This window comes from Chrysochloris asiatica, unplaced genomic scaffold (assembly GCF_000296735.1).
Source record: "Chrysochloris asiatica unplaced genomic scaffold, ChrAsi1.0 scaffold00132, whole genome shotgun sequence".
In the NCBI taxonomy this organism is placed as follows: domain Eukaryota; kingdom Metazoa; phylum Chordata; class Mammalia; order Afrosoricida; family Chrysochloridae; genus Chrysochloris; species Chrysochloris asiatica.
The window spans coordinates 6,715,082-6,734,003 of NW_006408650.1; the positions used below are offsets into that span (position 1 = coordinate 6,715,082).

An 18,922-nucleotide genomic window follows, 5' to 3' on the forward strand; every position below is an offset into this window, starting at 1 on the left:
CCCAGAGAGGGAGAGGGGCTGTGTGCTGATGACCGGGGGGCAGGCTTGCAGAGTATATCCTTTGGTTGGTGATGATGCATGGAGGGGATTGAAACCATGGCAGTGAAACGATATACGATAGGATGAATGTAAAACTAATGTTCTCCCATGTAAACTATCCTATAATTCACAATAAAACATTAAAAACATAAAGGAGAATGTTATAGCAACTGTTTCTTGGGATTCTCAAGGGGGTAATAATGATAGACTTCCTCAAAGGACACAGGACAATCATGGGGGCTTATTAGGAAAGCAATTTTAAGAAAGTAAAAAACTGCGTTGGTGAGATAAAGGCCAGGAAAATTGTACCGAGGACTTTTTTCTATCATGACAGTGTTTACCTGCTCAGTCTTCGAAAGGAGCAAAAACTGTCCTAGGAGAATTTTCGTGGGATTTCTCATCCCAAGAAATCCATTTTACAGCCCTGATCTTGCCTCTTTAGACTTATATTTGTTCTAAAAACTCAAAGTACATTTAAAAGGAGAATGATTTGAGTCCATCGAGAATGCCCAAACTGCCTTTTTAACATGGTATAAGCCAAAGAGTGTATAATTCTTCAGAGGAAGCTTAGAGAGATGGAAACACTGCCTTCAGAAAGGCATAGACTTGATATAGAGGATATGTTACAAAACAATTAGCTTCAAAAAAAAAAGATGTGTACCCAGGTTGTAGCCTCTCATCATACTTATTCACACTGTATACTGAAAAGTACCATGGGCTGCCAAAAGAACAAATCAGTCTGTGTTGGAAGAAGTACAGCCAGAATGCTCTCTGGAAGGCAGGATGGCCAGACTTTGTCTCTCATACTTAGGACATATTGTCAGCAGAGACCAGTCTCTGGAGAAAGACATCACGTTTGATAAAGTGGAGGGTAGGAGAAAAAGAGGAAGATGATTGGCACAGTGGCAGCAGCGATGGATGAGCTCAAATGTAACAACAATTGTGAGTTTGGCCCAGGACCAGGCCGTGTTTTGTTCTGTTGTGCATAGGGTCGCTATGAGTTGGTACCGACTCAATGGCACCTAACAACACCATGCTAAACAAATAATCCGAGAAACTGGATTATATAAAGAAGAACATGGCATCAGGATTGGAACAAGACTCGTTAATAAACTGTGATATGCAGATGATGCAACCTTGCTTGCTAAAAACGGAGAAGACTTTAAATACTGATGAAGATAAAAGACTACAGCAGGTGTTCAAGAGCAAAGAATAGTTTAAGGACTAAGGTGTGCCTGACCCAAACCATAGTATTTTCAGTAGCCTCATAAGCATGTGAAAGTTGGGCAGTGAATAAGGAACATGAAAGAACAATTGATGCGTTTGTGTTTTGGTGTTGGGGAAGAATATTGAAGGTATCATGGACTGCCAGAAGAACAAATCTGTGTTGGAAGAAGTACAGCTAGTACTTAATTAAAAAATGGGCACAGGACATGAACAGACACTTCACCAAGGAAAACATTCAGACAGCCAACAAATATATGAAGAAATGTTTACAGTCTTTAGCCAATCAAAACAACAATGTTAGATAATCTCATATTAGTAAAAATGGCAAAGTTCAAAAAACCAGGAAACAATAAATATGGTGAGAATGTGGAGAAACTGGGACCCTCCCTCCTACATTGCTGGTTCAACCAATCTGGAAAATGGTGTGATGCTTCTTCAGAAATTTGGAAATAGAAATATCTTATGACCCAGCAATCCCTGTACTTGGTATATATCCACAAGAAATGCGAGCCAGGACACAGTAGATACATGCACTCCAGTGTTCATCACAGCACTAGTCACAAGAGTAAAAGTGCCCATCAATGGAAGAATGGATAAATTTGGTACGTACACACAATAGAATGCTATGCAACCTTGAAGAATAATGCTCAATCTGCAAAATACCTCATAACATGGATAAACCTGGAGGATGTTATGCTGAGTCCTAAAGAAAAGATTTCCATTCTAAAACATTCTTGGATGGTTACCAGGGAAGGGAGGGAAGGGAAAATAATTCACTGACTAGAGTGTAGACACATGTTAGTTCAGGTGTCGGGAGTGCTGTCTACAAGAAGAGAGAGGGCAGCAGAAGAACAATGAAGATAGGTGAAGACAAGGAGGTATGCATGGGCTAAAGGGGATGGAGGTAAATAGTGACATATATACAACCTTGGAACAATGGTGTTCTGTGCATAGATCTGTGAATTGAGACGTAGGTTGAATAGGTAAGGGAGGAAGAATGTGATACATGTATCATATATCCCACAAATAAATAAGAGTTTGAAAGAGGATGTTTGCACATGAGTATTAACCTTTCATGCAAACACAACTATGAATGTTGTGGAACATACAATGGGCAAAATGGTGAAAACTTCCTAGATGTTGCCAAACACCTTAAGGCAAGGAGTGGATGGTACTGGGGCCTCAGGATTATAGTCTCAGGCGATACCATGGTCAGTTGGCATAGCATAGCCCACAAAAACAACGTTCTACATTTTGTTTTGGTCAGCAGTGTCTAGGGTCTTGAAAACTCAATCGTGGCCATCTAAGGTGCAGCTGTTGTTGGTGTCTCCATGTGCGAAGAAAGAAGAATGATGTGAATTGAAGAGACTTGGAATTGATTAATCCAGCGGACCAATGGAACATGTGAATGTCACTCTCTACAGCTCTGAGACCAGAAGAACTAGATGGTGCCCGACTACAGGTCAGATAGGGATCACATTAGAAGGTCTCAGAGTGGGAGAAAGTGTGGACTAAAACTCTAAATTACTTTAAAAAAACAAAAAATAAACAGGATTACTGGTCAGAAAGAAATGGAAGGAACCTGAAACTATGGCCCTCAATCACCCTTCACTTCTGGAAAGGAACTCACCCTTGTGGCCCAATTTTTAACCAAGCAGTAGATAAGTTTATGGGGGAGCGACAACAGTAGCAAAGTGTGCTCACCATAGAATGGCCAGTCATTCAAAATCAAAAGGGCAACAAATGCCTAAGGACAAAGTTGAGAAGGGCTGGGAAGGTGGGTGGAATGAAACTAGGAACCACTGAGAGGATGCAGGATAACGTTACATGGAGGGGACTGTAATCATTGAGATGAAACAAAGGGTGTGATTTGTTAAATGCAAAGCTGCCGATCTTTTCTGTGAACCTTCACTCAATTCATAATAAAAGTTTTTTTTAAAAGGAGTACAACCAGAGTGGTACATTAGAAGCTACTGGATGGTGATACTTCATCTGTCATACTTCAGACATGTAATTAGAAAAGACCCATCTCTACAGAAGGACATCATGGAGGGTCAGTGAAAGATGGATTGGCACAATGGCAGCAGCAGTGGACTCAAGTGGAACAGTTATGAGGATGGCCCAGGACTGGGCACTGTTGTGCGTAGTAGGGTTGTTACAAGTTGGAACTGACTCAACAGCAGCTAACAACAACAACATAATTTTTAGCAAGACTTTTACTTACCCTTGTATTTAAATGGCTTCTTCCATTTTGACTTGCTGTCTTGGGCCATATATTTCAGATAAAGTCTGTGGTTGAGAGATTTTGCTGCTCACCATTATGTGTTTCAAGATGTGTGGTGTCACATTTAAGGAACCTTGGTGGCACTACAGGATAAGCACTGGACATTACATTTCCTGATTAAAGTAAGAAAAACTAGCATGCAAGAAAGATAAATATTACTGCATATACCAAGTGAAATCTTCCTAAGCTAGCCCTAGCCTCTAGAACTTTCTGCAGGGACGGAAATGTCCTCAGTCTTTGCTGTGTAGTATGGCAGGCAGTAGCCACATTGTAGCTATTGAGCCTTGCACTGTGGCCAGTTGGTTGGGGAACTGAACCTTTGATTTAATTGCAATAGTTTTAAATTGAAATAGCTACGTGGAGCTAGTGGCTGTTACGTCTTTGGACAGTGCAGCCTTGAAGAAGAAAAAAGATGTTTACATTAATGCTCTTCTCTATATGTAATTGAATGAGAAATAAGTCAAAAAAGGAAGTAAAGCTGTCTTTCAAAACAAATGATTGCTTTGCCAAAATTCAACAAATTTTAGTACCAGCTGAAGTGAAAATTCTTTCTGAACTAGGTTTTAGAATCAGGCTTTCTGAAAGCTGTTGTCGAACACTTGATTGATATAATCAGATGTTACATTTAAAGGGCCTTGGTGACACTGTAGGAGAAGCACTGTTCTGCTAACTGCAAGGTTGGTGGTTCAAATCCACCAGCCGCAGGAGAAAGATTTGTAGCCAACTCAGCTGTCAGTCCAAGTGGACTTGATGGCAGTAGGAGTGGGAAGGTGTTGCGTTTAACATAAGCCTTTCTCCCCTCTTATGTGTCTACCCTTTGAAGATGTAAGTGAATGTCTGCTCACTTCTGTTTCTTGTTCTCTTGATGTTTCAGTTGGAAAGACTTCAAATCATGCTATAGTTCTTGCCCAGCTCATCACTAAGGGAACGTGCTATGGATTACATGCATTCATTGTTCCTATCCGTGAGCTTGGGACCCACAATCCTTTGCCAGGTAAGAGTCCTTCATCCATTCGTGGGATGAAAAGTTCATCTGATCACCTTTTGTCTGCAAAAAGCGTAACCCACAGCTAAAGAGAGGAGGGAAGCAGGAATCCCAGAACCTAATTATCTTGTGAATTTCCTCTGTGGTAGGGATCACTGTTGGAGACATTGGTCCCAAATTTGGTTATGATGAGATGGATAATGGCTATCTGAAGATGGACAACTACCGTATTCCCAGAGAAAACATGCTGATGAAGTATGCCCAGGTAAATGCCCACAGAAGATAGGAGCAGATACATCAAGTGTGGGGAATTGCATGGTTGACATCCCCACAGGGTTAGCAGGCCTGTTCTTTGAGGAGGTCATAGCATTGTTTACCTGCACTGCCATGAGAGATAGTCCACAGGTGTGCAGAGCGGTTCCTCTCAAGCTTTAGCTTCATCTTCATTACCCCTTCATTACAACACAGACCGTGGGTCCCACTGCAGAGGTGCTGTGCATTAGGTCAGGATGGGGACTGAGCTTTTGTTCTCATAGATGTTCCCATGTGGTGCCGACGCTGTTGTTTTGAAGGCCCCACTTGGAGAACCATTGGCCGCAGCAGCCTTCCCGTGTAATTCTTGCAGGTGAAGCCCGACGGCACATACATGAAGCCCGTGAGTAACAAGCTGACCTACGGGACCATGGTGTTTGTCAGGTCCTTCCTCGTAGGCGCGGCCGCACGGGCCCTGTCGAAGGCGTGCACCATTGCTATCCGGTACAGCGCCGTGCGACACCAGTCTGAGATCAAGCCGGGGTAAGCTGAGGAGCCCTGGAGACCTGGCTCAGTCCCCATTCAAATACCCGCTTCCCAGTTGTGGTTTACGGAAGACCCTTGCCTCTGCAGAATAAGCAGGGATGGCAGTGTGCGGGGCCTGCTACTTAATACCTAGATTTTCTTGTCTTCAGTGGGCAGATGAGAACTAACTTCTTCTTTTTAACCTAAGAAAAATAGTAGTGATTTCATTTGCGCTCCAAGACACTCAAGGCAGTTTGAAAGCTGTAATTAATGCCAAACAGCTGTAAATTGAATGTAGTGAAAATGGCATTAAATTGTATTCCCTTTCGTGTTTATGGCCTGTCACTGGGGTAAGCTTTTTATTCTCCAGGAGGGAAGAAGGAAGTTGAAAGTTGATGGGGGCAATATTTAACTCTCTGAATTGAGTCTTCTCCAGAGTTGTGGCCTAAATACAGTTGCTTCAGTCGTCCAGTGTGGGGGAGGTGGTAAGTGCCGTCAAGTCGGTTCCGACTTATAGTGACCCTCTAGGGGTTTCTAAAGAGCAGCTTGTGGGTTTGAACTACCAGCCCTCTGGTTCACAGTTCTGTGCTGCACCACACCCCGAGTTCTTCCGATGTGTTAGACTTCTTTAGTATGTCCTCCCGTGAAGTTAGCTGACCTCAGGATTTTAGAACTGGAATATTCTGTCCACTTAGAGCAATGCCACAAGGGGATTAAGAGTATGGTCTCTGGAGCCAAAGAGCCTAAATTTAAATCAGGATTCAGCTGTGTAACCACAGGCAGTTCTTACGCTGTCAGCTTCCCCGTCTCTAAAGTGGTGTGGCGCTGTGGCTAATGTGCTAGACTGCAGGGTCGGTTTGAATTGCAAGGTCAGAGGTTCAAGATCACCAGCCGCTCCTCAGAAACCCTATACAGGGTCACAGTGGATTGGAATTGACTCAAAAGCACTTAACAACAACAACCTCAAAGGTTCTTTATGAGGACTAAATATATAAAATGCTTAGAATAGAGTCTGGCATATATAGCAACGTCTATGTAAGTGCTTGCTTGTTAATTTGTTGATTATCATTTTCTACATGCTTTAGTGAGCCGGAACCTCAGATTTTGGATTTTCAGACCCAGCAGTATAAACTCTTCCCTCTCCTGGCCACAGCCTATGCCTTCCAGTTTGTAGGCGCATACATGAAGGAGACCTATCACAGGATCAATGAAGACATTGGCCAAGGGGACCTGAGCGAGCTGCCCGAGGTACGTGTTGGCCTCTTTTATCTCACGGATACCTCTTGATTTATTATTTGCCTGTTGAATAATGTCCAGAGAAAACCACAGGGCGAGATTTCCTGGAAGGAACCCACATGTTCTCCAGTGTCACAACGTTTACTGATTGAAAGTGGGTTGGGTTTTGATTTTTAGTTCAAAAATTATGTTGATCAAAGTCTGTTGGCCATTTGTCAGTCAAAGAACCAGAAGTGTTGCTGAGTTAAGTAGTTCAGAAGGGATGGTGGGAAAGCCACTAACTCAGACCAGTGAGAGGCCAGCTTGTTCAGTGTGGTGGGGTGGGCAGGTGGCTTCCAAGGTGACTAGTGCTGTTAGAGACTGGGCACACTGTTTTCTTATCGGAACCAGGACGGGCACCGGCACAGGTGTTCTGATGGCCATTGGCTTTTTTTCTTGCAGCTTCATGCCCTCACTGCCGGCCTGAAGGCTTTCACCTCCTGGACCACGAATGGTGCCATCGAGGCGTGCCGGATGGCTTGTGGAGGGCATGGCTATTCCCACTGCAGTGGGCTTCCCAACATCTATGTCAACTTCACCCCAACCTGTACCTTTGAGGGAGAGAATACAGTCATGATGCTCCAGACGGCCAGGTGAGAATCTAATGTATGTGGGGGACACTGTAGGATAAGCACTGAACTGCTAACTACAAAGTCAGTAGTTCAAATCCACCAGTTGTTCTTTCGAAACCATATACAGGTTTGCTATGAGTCAGAACCATCTCAACAGCACTTAACAACAACAAGAAGGGTTAGTCCTGGTGTGAAGCTATAGGATAAGCCCTATAACCGCAAGCTACCACCTAAGGTTGGCGGGCAGTTCAAACCCATCAAAGTTGGAACCTACTCAGTGGCACTTCACAACAAGAACTTTGACTCTTTCCCGCTGCCCCACTGCCCCACTGCCCTGTGTTCTCTTCGTACTCTCTTTATTCCTGAAAGACCTGGTTTTGCCTTTCATCCTGACCCACTGCTTTGATCTCCTGATTAGAGAGTGAGAAACAACACTATGGGCTTTCCAAGGCTGTCAGTCTTTATGGAAGCAGACGGCCTCATTTTTCTCCTGTGGAGAGACTGGTGGGTTTGAACCACCGACCTTTCCATTACCAGCCTAATACTTAATCCACTACACCACCAGGACTCCATTGACATTCCTGTCACATAGCGTAAAGTCATTTGAAGCATTTGTTTCACAAGCAGCACGGTTACTAACAAGCGCGTGTGTTGGTGACGTTTAGGTTCCTGATGAAAAGCTATGACCAGGTGCACTCAGGAAAGTTGGTGTGTGGCATGGTGTCCTACTTGAATGACCTGCCCAGTCAGCACATCCAGCCACAACAGGTGGCTGTCTGGCCCTCCAGGGTGGATATCAACAGTCCGGATGGCCTGACCGAAGCATATAAACTCCGTGCTGCCAGGTGAGTGTACCATCCAGGGCAAGAGGGAGCAGCCAGGGGGCCTGCTGGGAGAGGGCGGTGTGAGCACCAGTGCGGAGCTCCAGGTGTCTATCTTTTCTTAACAGATTAGTAGAAGTTGCAGCCAAAAACCTTCAAGCTGAAGTAATCCACAGAAAAAGCAAGGAGATAGCCTGGAACCTCACTTCTGTTGACCTTGTGCGAGCAAGTGAGGTCAGTGGTCACTTTCTGTCTCCAGTGCAGAAGCTCACGTCTCTCCCACTTGAAGAGACCCTCACAAAGAACCTTACACGTTTTCTTCCGTTTAGGCACATTGCCACTATGTGGTAGTTAAGCTCTTTTCTGAAAAACTCCACAAAATTCACGATGAATCAGTCCAAGCTGTCTTAAGGAGTTTATGCCTCTTGTATTCTCTGTATGGAATCAGTCAGAAGGCTGGGGACTTTCTTCAGGTCAGTAATTTCTAAGTGTTAGCCCTAATTTGTTTTCCTTTCTTTTTTTGGTAGAAAGTGAATTGTGGTCTAGTTTATAGTTGTCTGCAGTTTTATATGTATGTGATTTTATATGCACATGTATGTGTGGTTTTGGTTTCTTACAGGGGAGCATCTTGACGGAGTCTCAGATTACCCAAGTAAACCAGCGGATAAAGGAGTTGCTGACAGTCATCCGCCCTGACGCTGTTGCCCTGGTTGACGCATTTGATTTTCAGGATATGACTCTCGGCTCTGTGCTTGGCCGCTATGATGGGAATGTCTATGAAAACTTGTTTGAGTGGGCCAAGAAATCCCCACTGAACAAAACAGAGGTAAAAAGCAAGGTCTTGTCCATGAATTAAACTCTTGAGCCATAGAGACCAAATTGTTAACAGTGGGTTCTCCAGGTGGAATTACAGTGTAGGAGGGGACTTCAAAAGGTTCATGGAAAAATTCTACCCCTTTTAATTCTATTTTCCAAGAACTTTTGAAGCCTTCTCTTTATTCATGTGTTTGTGGGGGAGTAGAGTGGGGAGGTAGTGTTTACATGCCTCTCTGTGGTTACCTAATTTTCTGCTACATTGAGTGACTAGAAATACTATTGTGTCAGGAAGTACAAATATGAGTCAAATTAGTAAATATGAAATGAGTAATTCAAACTGAAATAAATTTTTAAATTAAAAGTCTTCCCTTAAATGGTAAGGCAGGTAAGTCCTCTGCGGAAGCTTTAGAGTAGTTGTAAGTCTCTGGAGTCCTGGTGTGGGCGCTGTAGAATCAACACTAGACCGCAGGGTCTGTGGTTCAAACTTATTAGCACTGGACTATGAACCACAAGGTCAGTAGTTCAAACCTACCAGCTGCTCCTTGGAAACCCTATACAGAATGACTATGAGTTGGGACTGACTCTATGGCATTTAACAACAACAACAAAATACAAAACCGATTCCGCAGCACTTAACGACAACATTAGCCTCTTGATTTGAGCAACAAGTTCAGACAAGGGTTTGGGTGGTCCACATTAAGCTGGTTTTCTCTTGAACATTTAATAACTAATTAAACATTTTCAAACACTTACAAAAACACAATATAATACTAGAATGCCCTTCAGTGAGCTTCAACAAGTATCAACTCATGGCCAGTGTGTTCCATGCCTTGGAATCAGGATCCAAATTAAGATCTAGATCATTTCTTGATGGAAAGCATGCTATTTAACATTGCAAGCTCTAGTTACCAGTCATTTCTTCTCCCCCCACTGCACTGCAGGTCCATGAATCTTACCACAAGCACCTGAAGTCTTTGCAGTCCAAGCTGTGAGTCTGAGTCTGGGTCGTCATGATGATTGGAGGCAGTCTACATACTTGACTCACCGATCTGTGTGGGATCATCATCAAATTCAAACAGCTGTAGAGAAAATGATAAACTGACCCCTTTTCTCTTTTATTGAATGAAAGAAAAAAAAAACCAGATTAACAAATTATAGAGATCTGATGAAAAATGGATGTGTTTTAAGTGCAATTAACACTGAAAGAGACCCATTAAGCCTTCAGACAAAGCTTTAAGAAATGTGGCATGGCCTCCCTTTGTAGCGCTGCTGATCTTGGTGGATAATTAACAAAATGTAACTACTAAGTAGTTAATTTTTTTTTTCAGGTTTTAATTGCAGTCACTGGACATAGAAGTGTTTTTAAGCAAAGGTATTTTTAATGGGATGGAATCTTCCAGACTTCCCTGGGAATGTCTTGCCGTTTATACCAGGGGCCAAGCATAGAAGCAGGACCAAGGAAAACAGGACTAGGGAACCTTGAGGTTTCTGTATTTGTGCTTGACAAGTGTCCTGCTGGCCAATGTATTGCTCCCACCTGACTATTCCTAGTAGCATTTTTCCCACAAAAGAATTTCTGCCCAGGTCTACTGCAGGACCATTGTCTCTTACCATTTGGAATTGATTTTCCATTGGCGGGATCCCTAATTGTCACAACTTATTTTGTGACTTACATTTGATTTTGGTAACTAATGTTGGGAACCTCAGTGGTATTGATCGCTCTCTCTCATTCACCCTTTTCTTCTCTTGAAAAGAGTTGCTAAAAAAGGGTGGGGTTGGAATCACAGTTCTTTCTTAATAGACTCAGTGTCTGAGGAGCCCTAGGCTAAGCCACTGCTCTAACTTTGGCAACCTTAATTAGTTGTATTTTCTGGGACGATTCAGGTTCCCAGTATGCTGTGAGCTCAGCAAAAGTCCTTAAAATAATACTTGACGATTACAGTTACCGGGAATTAAAAAATAAAATCATCTCACCTCTTACCCAGAAATAACGCAACCATCCTTCCCAAACCACCTTTTCTGAAAAGCCGCACAAGGATTGGTGGAAGTTCCATAAAGCTGTTTGTTTGCCATTGTTTTCAGTGTTTTTGGAGAAGCTTTATCTGAATGGCTCCAGTGTCCTTTCAGTTGAAATCTAATTGACACAATCATTCTGTGTTTAAAGGTTAAACATATACCTCTTAATTAATTTTTTTCCTTAAAATCATTGTAAAGAAACCAAGTCATTTGATATTTTTTTCTGCAACATCTGCCTCAGACCCGGTTGTTCTAGAATCACTGTAAATAGTACTGTCTAATTCAGTAGTAATGTAATTTCCTGAGTATCAGGTCCGTTATCCTGGGACCTGACATGAAATCTGGTGATAGGAAACTTTGTTACATACAGCAGCACTACTGCTTGTTGGCACAAGCCTGTATCTTTCCATCAGGAGAACTAATTGATAATTATGTTATTTTGAAGTCGAAGGCACTTTGCCTTAATCTCATTTGAGCATCACTTGACATTCACATTCTGGGAAATAACGGAAAGTACGTTTTAATTTTTTTACTGTTGGTCTGTAAAATGTAGAATTGCTTAAAAATTAGTGGTTCAATACCTTGTATACAGGTGAGTATCTCTGGGCAAGATCTGAAGGTGTTTGAAATGACCACCTTATCGAGCGCTGTACATCTAAGATCTCAGCAGATTTGAAGATGTTGATGGAGCCATCTTCAATCCAACACCTTGAGTTTTCTTTAAAAACTACTGATATTTGACTCCGTTTTTGTTGAGATTGGAATGCTTGTATTGAACTTTATGTGGTGTAATTAATAATAAAGCTATAATAAAATCTCACTGATTTGTATTACTAAGAGAAAAAATGTGTGTCATATAATGTAGACTTACATTGTAAAGAGTTTTAAAACGGAGACGCATTGGGTCTAGGTAACAGTAGACAGCTGTGAAGCTGCAGAGCTGAGGGAGAGTCACTGTGAACAGGGCTCATTGTGGTCGCTCCTGCTAGATGAAGCAACAGGCCTGGTTCCCACAGACAAGCCAGCCTTTGCAGCAGTTAAGTTTGGTGTGCTTGAGCTCGTTTGGAAACCATCTTCACAAAAAATGCATAGGGAAATTCCAACCTGGTCTCCTTGAAAATGATCATAGATGCTGGGTAGAATTAATGACATATTTCTGCATGGTGGTGGTTGTTATGTGCCGTGGAGTCGGTTCCGACTCATAGCGACCCTGCACAGGGTTTCCGAGGCTGTAAATCTTTACAGGAGCAGAAAGCCTCATCTTTCTCCCGCGGAACAGCTGGTAGTTTCAAACTGCTGACCTTGCGGTTCACAGCCCGATTCGTAACCACTATGCTACCAGAGCTCCTTGCATTAGCTTTTGTTAGATAATATTGGTGTATGCCTTTTTAAAGAGTACGCTGAGCAATATGACAAAAATTGAACATTAGACTTTGCTCTTTGTAATGGATGAAGGTCGCCATGTTTGGACATACATACTGAGGAATCCTGGTGTGGCGCTGTGGGTTAATGCACCAGACTGCAAAGCCATTTGAACTGCAAGGTTGGCGGTTCAAGTTCACAGGTTGCTCCTCAGAAACCCTATACAGGGTTGCTATGGGTCGGAACTGACTCGGTGCTTAACAGCAACAGATGCATACTAATGGAGTCCTGGTGTCCTGCTGTAGGATAAGCATGGAACAGCAAGATCAGTGTGAACCATAAGGTCAGGAGTTCAAACCCAACAGCCATTCTTCAGAAACCCTATACAGAGTCGCATCTGATTCAATTGCACATAACCAATACATACATACTGAGTGGGTTTCAGTGTTGGAACTCTGGTGACTTGAAAGAACCATTGGTCTAAAACCCTCTGGGGACCTTGATGTTCTGTCTTCAGAACACAGCCCTGCTAAGTATCAGCTATCTTCAGAACATGACCTTAATTTGTAACATTTTTATGTTAAAACACTTTTAAGTTAGGACTGCCTGTGACTTCAGATTTAATATTTCTAGTAGTTTCTGGTGTGACCTGCATGATAAGCACTGGACTGCAAGGTCGGTTTGGACTACAAGGTTGGTTCAAACTCACTAAACACTCCTCAGAAACCCTATACTGGGTCGCTATGAGTCAGAACTGACTCAAGAGCACTCAACAACCGCCAAGTTAACATGCTAGATCTTACCTCTTAATGCTTTCCCCAATTGCAAAGCTTTGGCTGGAGAAATTCATGATTCTGGGGATCCATAAATTCTACAGACAACTGCTCTCCTCAGATTACCTCTGCACCCCTTTTCTGAGGTCTTTCCATCTACCTTATTAGGGAGAAAGTGAATTAAATGCATAGTCTTAACACCTGCTGATGTTTCGATATGTGTGGAAGGTAGACACGGGGACATAGGTTGTCTTTATGCTGATGAGAAGCAGTGCCAGGAAACTAAACGGACATTCTTAGGAGATTCTCCTGACTCAAAAGATTTTGATCATTTTTTGGAATAATGCAGGGAGATTATCTCGGTTAAGAGGATTAGACCAAAATCACACTGACTATTTGAAATTATTTTTTGCTTTAGAATATTGTGGTGGGTTTTACTTTTATCTTCCCAAACTTGCTAGACATTTCAGTTTCTATTCCTATGGCTCCTGATAGTAAAGATGGAACTGGGTAAGGAACTATTAGGATTACCAGGCATGAGCTGTTGCAAATCAGCAAGTTTCTAGATTCCAAGGGTTCTTGGGTTTTGTGGTGGTTTTGTCTTTAAATTTAAGTGATCCATTGTTTTGGGAAGATCGGAGGAAAGTTGATTTTTTTTTTTAAAGAATCCTGAAGCGAAATAAACTGCTACAATATCATTAACTTTCATAACAGCTTTGGGTAGCAAATAGGTGATCTTCCATGTAATATTCAGATGTTGTTGTTGTTATGTGCCATCGAGTCGTTTCCAACTCATAGCGACCCTGTATAGGGTTTCCAAGGGTGTAAATCTTTACGAGAGTAGAAAACCTCATCTTTCTCCCGCGGTGCAGCTGGTAGTTTCGAACCGCTGACCTTAAGGTTCGCAGCCCGATTCGTAACCACTACGCTACCAGAGCTCCTTATGGCAGACTATTATTTTGTAAAACCAAAACCATGCCATCCACTCACAGTGACCCGTTATAGGGTTTCCCAGATAGTAAATTTTTACATGGAAGCAGACAGCTTCATCTCTACCACAATACTTTGTGAACACTGCTTTATTTCCAACTGCTGTGGTTTCCATTAAATGACTTGTATCCTTAAGGAGCTCTGGTAGCGTAGTGGTTACGAATCGGGCTGCGAACCTTAAGGTCAGCGGTTCGAAACTACCAGCCGCTCCGCGGGAGAAAGATGAGGCTTTCTACTCCCGTAAAGATTTACACCCTCGGAAACCCTGTACAGGGTCGCTATGGGTCGGACCCGACTCGATGGCACTTAACAACAACAACAACAATCCTTTGGAGACAATAATTGCTCTTTTTTCCCTTCTCTGTTGGGGTTTGAGTGGATTCTACTTGAACATGCTGCATTTAGCATGTATTTTTACTCAACCCTGGCTTGATATGACCTGCTGGGGTGGGCGTTCTGAGGAGGTCCCTGGGCCAAAGCATCTGAATGTGATGACCCTGACCCCTTTGTGAAACGGAATAGCCCTTAAATAAAAGCTATATTTAGTATACACAAGAAGTGTTCGTGTCTTTTTGTTGGATGTTGGGTTTCATTCTGGCTTAGCAGCTTTAACTGAACGGGAAGGTCACAGCTGCAGCCTTCATGCTTTAGTATGTGGGATAAATAAGGGTTTACCCGTGAACATTTACATCTTAACACATTTTTCACCTTTGCGCTCCCCTGCCCATCCGAATCAGCCCTCGAAAGAGGACCGGAAGAACTTTAAAGTGTTCAGTCTTTGAGCCCAGTCCCGGGCAGTTTCCAGAAGAGAGAATGAGGGAGAACTCCTAAAGACTGCGAGCCCGGCGGCCCTCTTCGCGAGGTGGCGTCAGGCAGCTCCTAGCAACTGGCAAAGCCTCGAACAGAGGCGGGATCCCGGATAACGGCCGCGGCGGAGCAACCTGGGAAGTGTAGTTCACCTCGACGTCCTTGCTCGTTGAACTCCTGCAGGTGAGCAGATCTCGGACTACAACTCCCAAGATGCTCGACTTTCTGCGAGAGGTTGGCGTCCGCGGAGCTGCAAGGCGGGAGCCTTGGGCCTGCCGGGCTCCAGTGGCGGCCGTCTTGCGCCTGTCGTTGGCGCAGGCCCGAGCGACTGCGCCTCTGAGGAAATCGGCGTGTAACGGGGAGTCTCAAGGGCTGGGAAGACAGATGCTTTGCACGGGTCGAACAGACTGGGAGAGCGCTGGGGTGGTGCATGAAAGGGAGCTCGGGGTACTCACAGCATCCCTAGGACTCCTTTACCATAACAGGAAAGCACACAACACTCAAGGGTGGCCCTTACACTTGAAGGTTCCACCAAATAAACTCTGAATTCTAATAACAGGGCAGATGAACACCTGAAAAAGAGAGATGACCTCTGGCTTCGTCCTTCCGAGGCAGAACAAAGGTTGGTTTGGGTCAAGTGGAACTGGGGGAAGTATAAGTCTGAGGACAACAACCTTTCTCTGTTAATGAGGTGAGTCCGATATACAATTAGTGTGAAAGGAAAAAAGAAATTCCTCCGTCAGTGAAAATAGTGTGAAAAGGACCAGAAAGCACACACTGTCCTTTGTACTGGATTTCTCTCTAGGATGTGGTCCTGGGCGTTACCCGGAAGCAGTATTGATCATGCTGCTCATTTCTGAAAAGGATGCTACTTGTTAGTCCCGTCATCCTCTTGAGAATAACGTCAGAGGAATGAGAAGCGCAGCATACGTCACAGGATGCAGACTTCAGAAAAACCATTACATTACGCTCAGCACTTTGCCCCTCATCCGAAGTGCTCTGCGAATAAGAAATGTTTTAATTTATGGAAACAGGTTTTGACTTCTTGAATGAGTAGCGTGTGAGAGGCTTTGATGGGTCTTGGACTCAGCACTATTAAAGGCACGCCAGTTACTGATTTACTTATTTAATCATTTATTTGCTGACCTCTTTGAAACATGCCAAAAATTTGTATTGACAGTGGAACTTTCCATACTAAAATGCTGCTCAAGATGACAGATTTCACCCGTGAGTAATTAACACGTGAAAATTACATTTAGGTGATAAAATTCGGGTTGCAAATATAAAATATTAAATAATATCATGTGCTGGTTTACTGGAAAACATAACAGTTTTGAGTCATGTTTAACACCAAAAGAGAAAGTGAACAGACGTGTCTAGAGAGTTATGCAAAATTCCAACAATTCTTAGCCTTCTGAGAAACTTTGGATAAGAAATACATAGCAAATATTTCTGTAATATAGTGGTTTCAATCCATTTGTTGTTAAGTGTTGGCAAGTCAGTTCCTACCCATAGGGACTCTGTATAGGGTTTCTAAGGAGCGGCTGATGAGCTTGAACTGCCGACCTTTTGTTTCAAACCAATTTTGCAGTCCATCGCGTTAACACACAGCGCCACACCAGGACTCCTTCATTCCATTAGAGATCTTCAATTTATCCATTCATTGCAGTTTTAATCACTGAAAATGGATTCAGAGTAAGTCATAGTTCAACAAGCAATGACCCTCCAAGTCCCTTATATTAAAAAACATACTTTTTTTTTTTTAATTGAAATTGAAAGTTTATGGTAAAGCTTACTTGTTCTCAGTTATTTTTATGTAGAATTGAAATTATATTACTGTAAATAATCATGTTCATAGTTAATTCCATTGACCATATTTATTGGTCATATGTAGCAAATTTTATGCTCCAAAAGAAATATGAATCCAACAAAATGTTTACATTTAATTTTATTTTAAAAGCATTAAATTTAAAGAACAGGCTTCTCCTTATGCCTCACTTTAAAATATTGATACATATTTACCAGAGTAATAATTCTGTATTTGGGCCAACATAATCTGTGAAAGGTTTCTAAGATAGATGCATTATCTTGCTCAGTTTCCAATATAAATAGAGGCCCTTTAACTCACTAGTTCAAATTTACCAGTTGTTCCTCGGAAACCCTATACAGGGTCACTATGGGTTGGAACGTACCCGATGACACTTAACAACAGCAAGCTCTCTAAACATTAAAAAACCAAGTATATATATATATATTTTTTTTTTTTTAAAAGATGTCAGATATTAAATCTCTCACTCAGTTACATAAAGCATGTTCTGTCCCCAAGCTTTCAAATTCAAAAGGTAATTTGCTTCCTAACACATGACAATCTTCCATTTAAACCTTTTGTTTGTTTCCATGGCAACACTGTGGGTGGGATTCCTTGGCTACCATTAAGTTGCGTTCATTGATGGTGGAACTTTCCCAACTTCTTTACATCTTGAGCTTAGTCTATTCTATACACCAAACAAACTAAATCATCTGTTACTTTAATACACAGACTGCCATCAGTATGCCTATATTTGAGAACCACACGTGCCTTCATGGGGTTGGCGAGGTAGAGCTTGGAAGAACTTCTCCCAGGTCAGGTACTGTGGTATTGTGGGCTCAGGGTGCAAGGTGGAAGGAGGCAAGACCCGTGGGACTGGAGGTGGCAAGGTGTGACCCCATCAGCCCACCTACCTCCTGCGGCCACCAACCCATTCTGCCAAAGCCACATCATTTTTCAGCAACCACTTGAATCTTCTTGATGAGGTGAAGAGGACTGTGCTGTGGCTGGAAGTCAGGAGAGCTAGACAGTGCTGAGAAACAGCCCTACAGCTTTGAGATGGTAGGTGGGGTGCAGAGTAAGACGTAGCCTCGTCTCCCCTAGGATCTTGACTGTATGCTGAAGTTTGGGCGATTGGGTGGCAGGGGACAGGTTCATCGTTCGTGGAGAAGCCTAATAGAAAGTATAGTGGATACCAGATGTCTCATTAAACACGAGCAAGGATTTCCAGCTGAAAGTTCCTCAGTATCTGTCATGATTGAGAAATTGGGTGCATGGGATATACCAGAAAGGGTGGACAGTCATGTGTGTTATAACCTGGAAGGGACATGTATGGCATCTGGAAGTCAGGGAAAAGGAGAGACCAGCCCACTGCTGGTTAGTGACAGCTGGTGTCATGCTCTGAATGAGTCCCTTCTAGGAAAATATAAAGGATTTCTGTCAGAAATGTCATTGGGGCTCTTTTCCTCCAGTGACTTTAGAAAAGGCAAAACAATTCACTGTGTAGTCCCAGCCTTGTGTTCCTCCACTTCAACACACTGTTCACTAAATGCTTTTGTTAATGTGATTTGTTTTCTCATTTTAGGCAGCAAAAGCCAAGAAGGGATTGAAAAGTAAGTGAGGAAATGGAACATACTCTTAAGCCAGTTGTGTGTCTATGTGTGTTTTCCTCTACCACCATCACCATTCTGTGGCTCCAAAAATAATTTAGACATGGCTGTGTCTATATGTACGGAACCCTGATGGCACAGTGTGCTAAGTTTGGGCTGCTAATTGCAAGGTGGGCACTTCAAACCCACCAGCCTCTCCACAGGAGAACGATGAGGCTGTTTATTCCTGTAAAGATTTATAGTCTTAGAAACCCTAGGAGGGTTGCTATGACTCGGAATGGACTCAGAGGCAGTGGTGTGTGTCTGCATGTTCTTGATCTGAGTCTTGCTGTTTTTCCCATCATCCCATAGGCAGCCTTGATCTTCCTAGAGGACTCCTTCCCAAGCTCCCTCATTGGCCCTCAGAGTAATTCAGAAAAAAATCATAGGATAGGACTTTGGAGAAAATCTTTCTTGGCGGGTTTTGTCTCCAGAAGTAGATGGTTGAACTATAACTCCAAAGCCAATACTGCTGAGGTGGTTGTACCTAACATTAATGTCTTCTCTTATTCTTCTCTGTTATAGGAAGTTTTATACCAGTGACTCTTAATGGGATGGCTTCTTTGACATAAGTAATTTTCTTGACAAAAAAGAAAATATAGAAATCTCCCTGCAATTCATTCTCAATGTTTGTACTTTAAAACTAGACTGGAATTTCTACAGATTAACTATATGGAGTCCATGATTCCTTTATGTGTGAGAGAAGCTACAGCTAATACTAT

At 42.7% G+C, this 18,922-nt stretch overlaps 1 protein-coding gene across 2 annotated transcripts in view; it reads left to right on the forward strand.

Moving 5' to 3' along the window:
- The window catches only part of ACOX1 (acyl-CoA oxidase 1, palmitoyl), a 31,034-nt gene extending 21,246 nt beyond the window's left edge, over positions 1-9,788 (forward strand). For both annotated transcript variants that reach the window (XM_006869565.1, XM_006869564.1), the window contains exons 5-14: positions 4,425-4,544; positions 4,685-4,800; positions 5,161-5,330; positions 6,398-6,560; positions 6,990-7,180; positions 7,825-8,004; positions 8,109-8,214; positions 8,310-8,453; positions 8,600-8,806; positions 9,738-9,788. In XM_006869565.1, the coding sequence (XP_006869627.1) occupies positions 4,425-4,544; positions 4,685-4,800; positions 5,161-5,330; positions 6,398-6,560; positions 6,990-7,180; positions 7,825-8,004; positions 8,109-8,214; positions 8,310-8,453; positions 8,600-8,806; positions 9,738-9,788 (1,448 nt within the window). The remainder of the gene's footprint in view (positions 1-4,424; positions 4,545-4,684; positions 4,801-5,160; positions 5,331-6,397; positions 6,561-6,989; positions 7,181-7,824; positions 8,005-8,108; positions 8,215-8,309; positions 8,454-8,599; positions 8,807-9,737) is intronic.
- Positions 9,789-18,922: the final 9,134 nt, after the last annotated feature.